The 12,905-nt window shown below is 40.3% G+C and overlaps 1 protein-coding gene across 2 annotated transcripts in view; it reads right to left on the bottom strand.

Moving 5' to 3' along the window:
• Positions 1–807: 807 nt before the first annotated feature.
• Positions 808–12,905, bottom strand: part of LOC119595677 — a 35,940-nt gene continuing 23,842 nt past the window's right edge. Inside the window, exons 5-6 of one of the 2 annotated variants that reach the window (XM_037944791.1) lie at positions 3,249–3,393; positions 808–1,390 (exon numbers count right to left, since the gene is read on the bottom strand). In XM_037944791.1, the coding sequence (XP_037800719.1) occupies positions 1,181–1,390; positions 3,249–3,393 (355 nt within the window). In that variant the 3' untranslated portion in view covers positions 808–1,180. The remainder of the gene's footprint in view (positions 1,391–3,248; positions 3,394–12,905) is intronic. The other variant, XM_037944790.1, reaches the window with a different exon arrangement.

Raw genomic sequence — 12,905 nt, 5'->3', positions numbered from 1 at the left:
ATGTGCAGGTAGCTAATTGTCAAGGGGAGTGGGGCGTTTGGTTGAAAAGTATTTGAACTAATTTACACTGTTCTGTAACAGTTATTAACTTTCTTTTCCTCATTTCAGTCTTATTCAAGAATCGACTCCAGATTGGGTCATCCTATGTCTGACAAGAAAGCATGTTTCATCGTCCAGTAATATATATATGGCCATAACCTTGTCATACATCATGGTATGTATATTTTTTATTCTTATCATCAGACTGGCCCGAAGCAGAGGTTCCCATCGTTGGGTATATCTGCTCTTCCCAAAGGGGTATGAAATGTAACCGTAGTATACACTCATGAGCAATGTGGTACACATTGTGCATCAAGAATGATGTGGAGTCAGTGATATGGAAAATCTTTTGTAAATTTGTTAATACAGCTTATTGGAGTACATGAGAAGCTGTCAGAATGCTCAAAGGTACAGTGGAACACTGAAAGACGTGAGCCTGAGATCTAGTAAGTAATTGAGTGTTTTATTTAAAAGTCATAATAACAATAACAGTGCGATATACTACCGATGCAACTTAACTGAAATTGCAAAAAAGACTTACATCTCAAATAATCATGATTCACTTAACTAGTCTGATAAAGAACACTTATTTTACTTTCACTTAATAACACTTATTTTACCTTCACTTAAACGTTTAGTATTGTATTGATCTAATAGTATTACGTAGACACAAAAAGCAAAAACCAAAATGCCACACAGTATCACATTCTAGATTTAAAAAAAAAAAAAAAACTATACTAACCTTTCCTTAAAAAAAAAAAAAAAAAAAAAAAAAAAAAAAAAAAAAAACAGGAAAAGATAGATAAAACACTCAACAGTGGTAAAAAAAACATTCTCAACCTCGGGTTCTCAGATCCGGTGAGTTACCTTGCCCAAACAATGCCAAAGTAAGGAAAATTTCAATTTAGACAAATTCTAATTCGGAGTATGCAGACTAGAAAATAGAATAAATCGTCGAGGAATACGTTATATGAGTCAAATTTTAACTTTAAACAAAAGGAAGTTGGCTGGTAACCGCGAAATGAAAGATAGAGAACTGGTAGCAGATGCAAACGATTGTCAAAAGCCTATCCTACACCACACTCTAAATCAATATCTATCGAAACCTTCTTACACCACGAGACCGAAAGAGATAGAAACCTTACGGAAGTACCTCCTTCGGATATTCATCTAAATTGACTGTCTCTTTAAGCAGGTCCTTCCACCCATACCACGCGTCGATATCTCGCTTGCCGACGTACATATATCCATGTTTCTTCATGAAGGAATACACAGGTTCAAACCCGACGTGGTTAACTTCGATGCACATGAGTCGAATCTTGACTTCATTCCAAGGAAATGTCGCCAGAACCTGCCGGAGTGAACTTCTGATTAAATCTAAAGTGAGAGGCGATTCGTTTCCGTTGCATGTAATTGGTGTTTGAAAGCCATTTGATATAAACCTTTCTTTGTCACTAAGAATGAGTGTGTGTGTGTGTGTGCGTGTGTTTAGGGGGGATGAGATGATGAGATGAAAGTGACATTGTTGAAAAATAAATTGAATTAATGATAAAAAGAATGTGTCATGCTTGACAAACAACAATTTATATACACCGAAAAAATGTGTGCCTATTGCCCTAGGAAATTAAAAGTTGTTTCCTGCTGCTTCATACGTGTTAAATTTATTATAAGCCGTGGGTACAGCCAAATAAGAGCTTTCAGAGGTATATATTATACACCTGTTCCTGAGATATGATTTCCTTTTTATGTACTTATCAATATTCTTATTTTTACCTATTTGCGAACGGATTCTGACAAGTGGGATGCGTATAGACCAAGCACGCTGTAGTTCTTTCACTCCCGTTTCTTCATTCATTCTGTTCATTACTCAGTATGTGCGCATATGGAACAAAGGCACGGTGTACCAAGGACTAAAAAGATTCACATTTCCTTTCTTTAAAAAGCACATTTAGTTAAACAATTGTGATTTATAACATTTCTTTCATTTACATATTTGTTGTGCCTACAGGGAAATATATAGATAATTTGGAACATAGTTATGCCTTGAAAAAGGATTTAAAACATGTCTTCACCTTTGCCTAGCAACAAGAGAATTTGAAAATGCGCGCCAAGTGTAGTGTGTTTATTTACTTTATGAAAATCAAGGAAATTATTGGTAGTAACATTTAATTTGATTCATAGACATGTTTGTATGTATGTTTTATAATCTGAAATGATCTGTTTGTTGTTATGATGAAATTTATTTATTTACGAGTGTGGAAGAGCTGTAAACTTTACTACGTAAATGATATAATATTCGAATGAATGACTAAAATATAAGGAAACATTGACAGAAAATCAATAACCAATCAATTAATTTCTTTGCATTGCTCACATTTATCACGGGAGCATGAAAAAAATATCAATAGATATTTATTAATGGTATTAATGGTTATCCTGCACTCCCGCCAAGGAACAGATTTGATGAGAAAAGTCAACAGCACGCTCGGTGGTCGGCCCTCTGTGTTAGATCTTAGAAAACTGAGCTCCGAGTTTCCCTTAAGGGCAGCGTGCTATATTCATAGTGATCTTTTTGTCTGTAGGAGTGGATACAAATTCTAAAGGTCTGTCAGCTCTCTAGGGATACAAATGTGAGTATTACTTATGTAGCAGACTGATATGTTTTGATAATAAATGAAATAAATGTTGTTTTCTCCTATATATATATGAAGCGTAACATATTTTCTTTGCCTGGATATTTAAATTGTGTTTGCTTCTTAATTATGAATAGCGTATTTCGTGTTAAGGAAATAGCCTATATAATACTCATATAAGTTTGATACGAGTAATAAAGATTACCAATAATGCTATAATTCCAGATGTTATATGCTGATGATTGTGTATTTCTGTTATATGAATGCGTATTTATTTTGTAAATCATGCATTGGAGCTGTAAGAGTTTTGCAAATAACTAGTGGATTTGTTATGGACAAATGTGGATTAATCTTATTTGTGTAAAGTACTCCAGTTGTTTTTAATGAATTTGTCTTTAGTTTGGTGGTGGTGGTAGTGAAAATAACAATATTATTATTATTAATAATAATGATAATGATAATGATAATAATAATAATACAATGATAACGATAGCGGTGACAGGAGATAAAGAAATAAATGAATAGGTAGGATCAGTAATACTTAAACCAACAACAGCACCAGCAGGGCGCGCGTACCTGCAGCTCGACTCCCTCGATGTCCAGGGAAAAGAAGTCGATCTGAGTGACCCCCAGCGCCTGCAACATGGTGGCGATGGGAACAGTCTTCACGAGTATCCCCTTCTTGCTGCCCGGTATCAGGTGTCCAAGTCCTCGAGCAGGCCTGGCAGAGTGCAGGAATTAGAAGACGGTTGATTAGATTTACTTTGTATGTGTATGTGCTCACACATATATCATGCGTGTGTGTATATATGTATGTACGTATGCTTGCATGGAAATACACCCACAACATGAAATCGACCGTAACGTTTCGAACACGTCAATGCCAACGATCCCCTTTCCCCTTCCAGAGAGGGATGACCACGCCTCTCAGCAGGTCAGGGGGAATGGTACCAGACTGCGAGATGGCAGTCAGAACTGTATGCAGGCTCCGAGCCATAGGTTCACCCCCAGCCTTTAGCAGTTCGGCAGGGATATCACATATGCCTGCAGCTTTCCCACTCTTCAGTTTCGAAATCGCCATCCTAACCTCCGTTAGGGTAGGAGGTTTCATGCTGATGGGTGGGTCAGGCACAGGTACTGTGACATCGCTTGCATCCAAGCTAAATGTTGGAGGGCCTACCTGGTACAACTGCTCAAAATACTCAGCCCAACATTCACGAACCCCAACATGATCTGAGATGATCCGTCCAACCGCTGATCGGACTGCAGTCATCTGTGAGAATGGCTTAGAATTCAACTTTCTCAGGGCTCGGTAGGCAGGGCGAAGGTCGTTTATTAAGAAATGGCCTTGTTACAAAAGGCATCAAGACGAGACTCCAAGACACTGGATTGCGTCCAGGTTTCGCTACCTTAGAGAAAAACTGGCAGTATCCCCCCTAACGGAAGACGCCTTGCCGTGGTGGGGGGGGCTTGATCTAGTGAAATCCAGACCAGAGGGCTACCCATACTGGAGGGGTCACCAGTGAGGGATGAGACAAAATGGCTTCCTGGTGCACCAAAGCCTATGAGAGGGAATGGTGCACCCACCCCTGGTTCATTCCATCTTGGACCAGGGAGAGCTCTCCCACGTGTGTTTGTCGTGCGTGGCGTCCCGTATTACCTTGAGGTTGAGCAATGCTGCACGTTGCGTCCTGCAGCTAACAACACACCTCTTTGGTCCTCTATTCTGGTTAGATGGGTGGCTTGATCAAGGCCCGGTCAAGTCAATCGGCTGGTCAAATATGGCTAGGGTCAAGCAGGCACTGTTCAGTTGGTAGCGCATAGGTCTGCGACTGCCATCAGCACTGCAATAGTGGCTGCGTATATTTCCTCATTACCCCTGTGGCTGTTGGGAGATTTTGAGTCCCAACTATAGCTTCCACTCCTTGGACTCCATGGGTGGGAGGGTGAGAAAATTAAGAATTCTAATTTGTATGAGTACTACAAATTTACAAAGATCTAGCTCCCTCCCTGACGACCTACACAATCCCCTGGCTATTCCCTCTGGAACATCACATGTCACACTGGAACCATTCCAGCTTCCAAAGGGCAAGAATGGGAATTGCAATGTTTCCCAGAATCCCAAACCAAGTAAGAAGGAGAAAAGTCCTCCTCAGTCCATTAAGGAAATCTTACCTGGTAAATATGAAAGTATTTCATATAGTAAGTACCTAGTAGTGAAGACCATTGATGGTGCATCAGTCATGGATCTTGACATTTTTGAAGTACATCAGAAAATAGTTGACGTATGTCAACGAGATCCTCGCATCACCCTACAGCCAGATGGTAGCTTGATAGTTGAGGTTTCGTCACCAATCGAGAGTGACCGTCTACGTGCAATATGCGACATTCCTTGGGCTCAAGTTTCATGTTATCCTCACAAAACCCACAATCAGTGTAAGGGAATTGTTTTTTTTCCCGAGACCTGATGAGGTATTCTGAGGAGAAACTGTTAGAGGAACTAGAGAATTTTAATGTAGTGGCAGTAAAACGTTTTAAGAAGAAAGCTGATGGTTTGGAACAGTCGACACCTGCTCTCCTTCTAACTTTTAACACGTTAGTCCTTCCAGAATCAGTTAAGTTGGCATGGTACCACCTAAAGGTAAAACCACGTGTGCCCAACCCTGTGCGGTGCTTCCACTACCAGGGTTATGGTCATGGAGCCAACTCTTGCCGTTTTAAAGAAAATGTAAAAGGTACAAATTTGAAAAAGAAGAATTGGTAATAAGGAGCAAGGAGAAAGTTAGTTTTCCAGAGGCAAAGCGACATGCCCGTGTGCTGTTTGAACAGCCAGGTAGGTCCTTTGCTTCTGCTCTAGCCCATCCTACTTCCCACCAACCCTTGCCTTCCAGTGCTTCTTACACGACACACTCTGTCACTTCCTTTAAAACCCAGTCCCAAATTGCTGACACTGCCTCCGGTGAGTTGTTCCGCCAGATATGAAGTAGGAGTGAGGGTCTATTGAGGAGACTCTGCCTCCGGTGAGTTGTTCCGCCAGAAATGAAGTAGGAGTGAGGGTCTATTGAGGAGACTCCTCCTCCCAAAGCCATCAGCCAAAGCCAAAGACATCAGTTAAGGCTCCAGAGGCCTCAACGGTGACAGATACAGCTGCTGCCACATCCACAGGGCCCTCCTCTGCTAGGAAGACTTACATGGAAGCGACCATTTTCCAATACTTTTGCAGGAAGTGAATGGTATTCCAGTCAATGGAGTGCAGAGAAGCATCCATTCCCAAAAGTAGCGGGCAGTACCGTCAACCTCCCGTACCATGGTGGTCTGATGAATGCCAACAAGTTGTCAGACCAAGAAAAGCTGCATTAAGGCAGTTGAAATGATGCCGCAGCATTGTAATCTTGATTCATTACAAAAAGACCCGAGCCAAAGCCAGAGGGGTGCTAAAGGAGGCTAGACGGACGTCGTGGAGACAGTATGTATCCTTGATTAACTCTGGGACCCCCATAGCATGGTTATGGGACAAGGTACGTAAGATCCCTGGAAAGAGCACATCCATGTCACAACCTGCTCTGAAGATAGATGGCATAATCATCACAGACAAAAAAAAAATGTTGCAAATGAGCTAGCTAAATCCATGGCAGAGATCTCCTCTGGACATCTTACACTGCTCAATTCTCCACTCTTCAGGCTGAACAGGAACGACACCCAGTGTCATTCTTCAGTAATACTACAGCAGAACTTACATACAACTTGCCATTTTTGCACAAGGAGATGGACTCTGCTTTGCAGGTCTGCAGTAAGGCTGACCCAGGAAGGGACGATATTTCATACCAAATGATATTTCACTTACCAGAGAGCTCCCAGAAGTTCTCTTTGGACCTATTCAGTAGGATCTATAGGGAGGGCACAGTGCTATCCACATGGAAAGAGGCTATAATCATTCCTGTTCATAAACCTGGCAAAGGTGCTTCTACACCAGGAAATTACTGACCAATTTTTCTCACCAGCTACATCTACAAGCTGATGGAGAAAATGGTAAACTTCAGGTTGACATGGCTGCTAGAAAAGGAAAACGTGTTGACCTCATATCAATATGGCTTTAGAAAATTGAGAACGACCACAGATGCACTTGTGAGGACGGAAACTGCTATACAGAATTCCTTCACACAGCGACATCACATGATAGCAGTCTTCTTTGACTTTGAAAAGGCTTAAGATACAACATGGAAGCAGGGCATACTCATGAAGCTGCATGACATTCATACAAAGCTTCCTTACTAACAGGAAGTTTAGAGTTCGGGTGGGAAACAGTTTCTCTGACCTGGAGGATCAGCTGGAAAGGGTCCCACAAAGGAGTGTCTTAAGTGTGACCCTGTTTGCTATTGCTATAAATGATATTGTAAAGGTTGTTCCAAGTGCTGTCTCATGTAATCTGTATGTGGATGACTTTACACTGTACTGCTTACAGGATGTGTAAGGACACATGCAGACTGCGATAAATCAGGTTGTACAGTGGGCAACATACCATGGGTTCAAATTTTCTCCAAGCAAAACCATGGATATACATTTCTTTAAACGAGGAAAATTCCATCCTTCCCTCTATTTAGGAGCAAACCCAATGCAATTTGTCCAAGAGGTGAAGTACTTGGGTCTAGTTTTTGACTCAAGGCTTACATGGGTGCCTTACATCAAACGGTTAAAAGTGAAGGCTACAAAAGCACTTAGTATTTTGCGGGTTCTTTCACATTTGTCTTGGGGTGCAGACTGCACAACGCTTCTGCGGCTTTACCGAGCGCTTATTCATAATAAGCTTGACTATGGATGTGAGGCTTATTCATGTGTAACTCCCACTGTTCTCCGGACGTTGGACTTGGTTCATAATGAAGCTCTCAGAATCTGTATTGAGGCTTTCAGGTCTTTGCTTGTGGAGTCCCTGTATGATGAAAGTGGAGAACCACCTCATCCATTACACCTGGACTACATGAACCTGATTTACTACACGAGACTACAAAGGATTCAGGATCTCCTACATCCAGATTGGTTTTCAACCCCCTTGAGGATAGCTGATCCTATGGTAGGAGAATGAGGAATCTTGTGGAAGATCTAAATTTAAATCTCACTAAGGTTCTGGCTGTTGGAATTCCCCAATTCCTCCCTTGGACTAATCAAGTCGAGCTGGATTTGGTCGGAATTGGGAAAGGGGGGAAATCCAAAGCAGAAGTCAGAGAGAGAATTCTTCAGCACATTTCTAAGTACCAAGGATCAGAAGCAATATATACAGATGGTTCAAAGTCTGAAAATGGTGTGGGCTTTGCAGCAGTGAGCAGAAGGAAGACTGCATCTGGCAGTCTTTCTCTAGCAGAGTTACATGCCATCCTTGCAGCAGTTAAGATGACTAGAAATCTTATGAACCATTCTTTTGTAATATATTGTGAATCTCGTAGTGCCTTGCAAGCAATCAAGAGCTTAAACTCATCACATCCAGTAGTGAGGGAGATTCAAGATTGGCTTGCACTGATGTAAAAAGATAACTCTATGTTGGGTGCCAGCACATGTTGGTATCAGTGGGAATGAGCGAGCTGATCAGAAGGCCAAGCCGCCCGTCCGCCTGTGGTTTCCGAGGGCTTTCCCCCACAAACTTCATGGTTGGCGCCTGCCAGGGTTCAGGTGAGACAAGTAACTCTCATTCCCATCTTGCACCCCAAGATTTGCCCTCCCAGTGGGACGCACAGCCCGCCTTTCTTTCTGGGTGGGCTTTCTTTCCAGCATATTAATTTATTTGTTTCATTGCCGGAGGGTTTTCTGGGGAGAACCACCTAATTACCCCAGGATGGCTAGGGGGCAGGAGTTGGTATGAAGCTAGGGCGTACCTCTGGGGCCTCCTGCTGCTCCGAGATCCCCCACAGTTTAGCCTGGGACCACAAGGTGCCTAGTTACCCATGGGTGGCCACAAGGAGGCACTGTCATCAAGAAGTCTTGATGACAGAGAGGCTGTGACCTGGCAGGGGAGACTTCGGCAAAGCTACTCCCTTTTTCGCACTAGGCTAGCCAGTGGTGGCAGCTGCAAGAGAGAAGGCATGCAAGCACTCAACACTATCTAGGCTACCACACCATCGCTTCACATCACCTTGCACATGAAGCACCCACCCATCCATAGGCATGTATATGTGTATATATAATAGAGCTAAATTAATTCATCGGCAAAGTCGTGTGAAAGAAAAATGCCAGAAGCTTTGTTAATAAGAAAAATGTCTAATTTTAACTGAATGAGCTTGGATGACCTTACCTCCTCGTTAGTTAGCAAAGCCTTCCCCAGACTCCTCGACCTTGACCCTCCTCCTGAGACCTGATTCAGGTTTTGTTCGTTCTGTCTCTCTACCACTATATATCCTTTTCAAAATTCTCATTATCACATAAATCAGGTGAGTCCCCCTTCTTTTGGCCAGTATTTTTATAGTTCTATATTAGGCATTCCGTTTTTTAGTTGTGAGCGTCACCGTTTATACGATAGCGTCTGTTGTGCTAAATTAGGTGTAGATGATACGTTTCTTTCGCACGTCTAAGTAGAGAAGTCACCCCAATTCAGTATGTTGACCTTTTAGCCACTGCAGCGCGTAGATCTTCCTTTGAAAGCGAATGTCATCAAAAATCGCTCTGCAGTAAACTTAATAATCTTTGCTCACGTATCGCGTGGTGTAAATTTTCGCTCACTAAATCGGTCGTAAATTTATCGTCTTATTCCCTTTCACGTTATGAAATCGAACTTTTGGTTTATCGTTAGCTACCAAACCCAGCGCTAATCATTCTTTAGATTATATCAAAGGTATTGAGAGTTTCATCATTGCGAAGCAAAATAAATCCACAGCTACCTTAAAGGTGTCAAAGGCTAACCCGACGTTATTTTTGTCAACCAAATCACTTAATAAATCTGATTATATAAGCAAAGCTCATTCCCTCCTGAACGACAATTCACCGTATCAAAAACTGCGTTCCAATCCTTACCCATCTGTCACGGAACCATTTCGTAAAAATCTCAACCGTATTGCTGCCAAATGTCTTTGATTGTTTTAAAACAGTAAATCCCTCTATTCCGTATTTTAATGGCCTCCCTAAAACTCATAAACAGGGCGTCCTTGCAACTCAGTTACCCGTTCATTAGACTCTTGGGTAGCGAGTGTTTTATCTCCTTTTATCTCCTGATAGCCATATTAAACATTCGATGGACTTCATGGAGAAGGTTAGAAACTTGCCGACGCACGGTAAGAAGTTAGTGAATTTTGATGTAGATTCCTTGTTTACTAATGTCCAGCTTGCTAGATTTTCTTGAAAGAACTTTCTTCATCTCACGAGAAGATCCCTATTCCGGTCAATTGCTTTATCGATCTCATTCTTTTGTGTGTCACGAATAATGTGACGGCGAATTTTATAAACATATTAATGCGATGGGAAATAGCTTAAACCACGTTCTTGCGAATTTATACATGAATATACTTGAATCCTTCCGTCTATTCTCCCTCCCTCTAATCAACCGTCTTCTAACTCCTGCACTCTGCCAGGCCAATTCGAGCACTTGGGCGCCTGGTACCGGGCAGCAAGAAGGGGATACTCGTGAAGACTGTTCTCATCGCCACCATGCTGCAGGCGCTGGAGGTCACTCAGATCGACTTCTTTTCCCTGGACATCGAGGGAGCCGAGATGCAGGTACGCGCGCCCTGCTGGTGCTTTTGTTGGTTCGAGTATTGCTGCTCCTATATGTTTATTTATTCCTTTGTCTCCTATCAAAGCTATCGTTATCATTTTGTTGTTGTTGTTGTTGTTGTTGTTGTTGTTGTTGTTGTTGTTGTTGTTGTTGTTGTTGTTGTTGTTGTTGTTGTTGTTGTTGTTGTTGTTATCATCAGTACTAGTATCATCTTCATCATAATATAACTAAATACTAATTCATTAAGAACAACTGGAGTACCACCACCACCACCAAACTAAATACAAATTCATTAAAAACAACTGGAGTACTTTACACAAATAAGATTAATCCACATTAGTCCATAACAAATCCACTAGTTATATTGCAAAACTCTTACAGCTCCAATGTATGATTTACAATATAAATACGCATTCATATAACATAAATAGACAATCATCAGCATATAACATCTGAAATTATAACATTATTGGTAATCTTTGTTACTCGTGTCAAACTTATCAGAGTATCATATAGGCTACTTCCTTAACACAAAATACACTATTCATAATTAAGCAGCAAACACAAGTTAAATTTTTCCAGGCAAAGAAAATATGTTACGCTTCACATATATATAGGAGAAAACAACATTTATTTTATTTATTATCAAAACATATCAGTCTGCTACATGAGTAATACTCACATTTGTATCCCTAAAGAGCTGACAGACCTTTATACAAAGATCATTATGAATATAGCACGCTGCTCTTACGGGAAACTCGGAGCTCAGTTTTCTAAGATCTAACACAGAGGACCGACCACCGAGCGTGCTGTTGACTTTTCTCACCAAATCTGTTCCTTGGCGGGAGTGCAGGATAACCATTAATACCTTTAATGAATATCTATTAATATTTTTTCATGCTCCCGTGATAAATGTGAGCAATGCAAAGAAATTAATTGATTGGTTATTGATTTTCTGTCAATGTTTCCTTATATTTTAGTCATTCATTCGAATATTATATCATTTATGTAGTAAAGTTTACATAGTTATGCCTTGAAAAAGGGATTTAAAACATGTATCTACCTTTGCCTAGCAACAAGAGAATTTGAAAATGAAAATGAAAATCAAGGAAATTATTGGTTGCAACATTTAATTTGATTCATATAAATGTTTGTATGTATGTTTTATAATCTGAAATGATCTGCTTGTTGATATGATAAAATTTATTTATTTACGAGTGTGTAAACACACATACAAACATCTATATGGATCAAATTAAATGTTACAACCAATAATTTCCTTGATTTTCATTAAAGTAAGGAAACACACTACACTTGGCGCGCATTTTCAAATTCTCTTGTTGTTAGGCAAAGGTAGAGACATGTTTTAAATCCTTTTTCAAGGCATAACTATGTTCCAAATTATCTATATATTTCACTGTAGGTATAACAAATATGTAAATGAAAGAAATATAATTCACAATTATTTAACTAAATGTACATTTTAAAGAAAGGAAATGTAAATCTTTTTAATCCTTGGTACACCGTGCCTTTGTTCCATATGCGCACATACTGAGTAATGAACAGAATGTATGAAGATACGGGAGTGAAAGAACTACAGCGTGCTTGGTCTATACGCATCCCACTTGTCAGATTCCGTTCGCAAATAGGTAAAAATATGAATAGTGATAAGTATATAGAAAAGAAATCATGTTAACCACGTCGGGTTTGAACCTGTGGATTCCTTCATGAAGAAACAGGAATATATGTGCGTCGGCAAACGGTATATTGATGCGTGGTATGGGTGGAAGGACCTGCTTAAAGAAACAGTCAGTTTAGATGAATATCCGAAGGAGGTACTTTTTCCGTAGGGTTTCTGTCTCTTTCGGTCTCGTGGTGTACGGTTTCGATAGATATTGATTTAGAGTGTGGTGTAGGATAGGCTTTTGACAATCGTGTTCATCTGCTACCAATTCTACCTTTCATTTCGCGGCCTACCAGCCAATTTCCATTGTTTAAAGTTAAAATTTGACTCATATAACGTATTCCTCGACGATTTATTCTATTTACCTGTCTGCATACTCCGAATTTGAATTTGTCTAAATTGAAATTTTCTTTGCTTTGGCATTGTCTGGGCAAGGTAACTCACCGGATCTGAGAACCCGAGGATGAGAATGTTTTTTTGTTTTGTTTTTACCACTGTTGAGTGTTTTATCTATCTTTTCCTGTTTTTTGGAAAGAAAAGGTTTGGATAGTTTTTTAAATCTAGAATGTGATAGTGTGTGGCATTTTGGTTTTTGCTTTGTTTTGTGTCCATGTACTACTGTTAGATCAATAGAATACTAAACGTTTAAGTGAAGGTAAAATAAGTGTTATTAAGTGAAAGTAAAATAAGTGTTCATTATCAGACTAGTTAAGTGAATCATGATTATTTGAGATGTAAGTCTTTTTGCAATTTCAGTTAAGCATAGGGCTGAGAACTCCTCCCTGTGGCGTTCTACAGGGAGGAGTTTAAAATATTGCAAAGTGGAACTTCTCACTCCCCTGCAGATCTGTTAGAA

The sequence above is a fragment of the Penaeus monodon genome, chromosome 36 (genome assembly GCF_015228065.2).
Source record: "Penaeus monodon isolate SGIC_2016 chromosome 36, NSTDA_Pmon_1, whole genome shotgun sequence".
NCBI classification, from domain to species: domain Eukaryota; kingdom Metazoa; phylum Arthropoda; class Malacostraca; order Decapoda; family Penaeidae; genus Penaeus; species Penaeus monodon.
The sequence above is the reverse complement of the archived record's forward strand: the minus strand, read 5'-3'. Positions and strand labels throughout refer to the sequence as shown.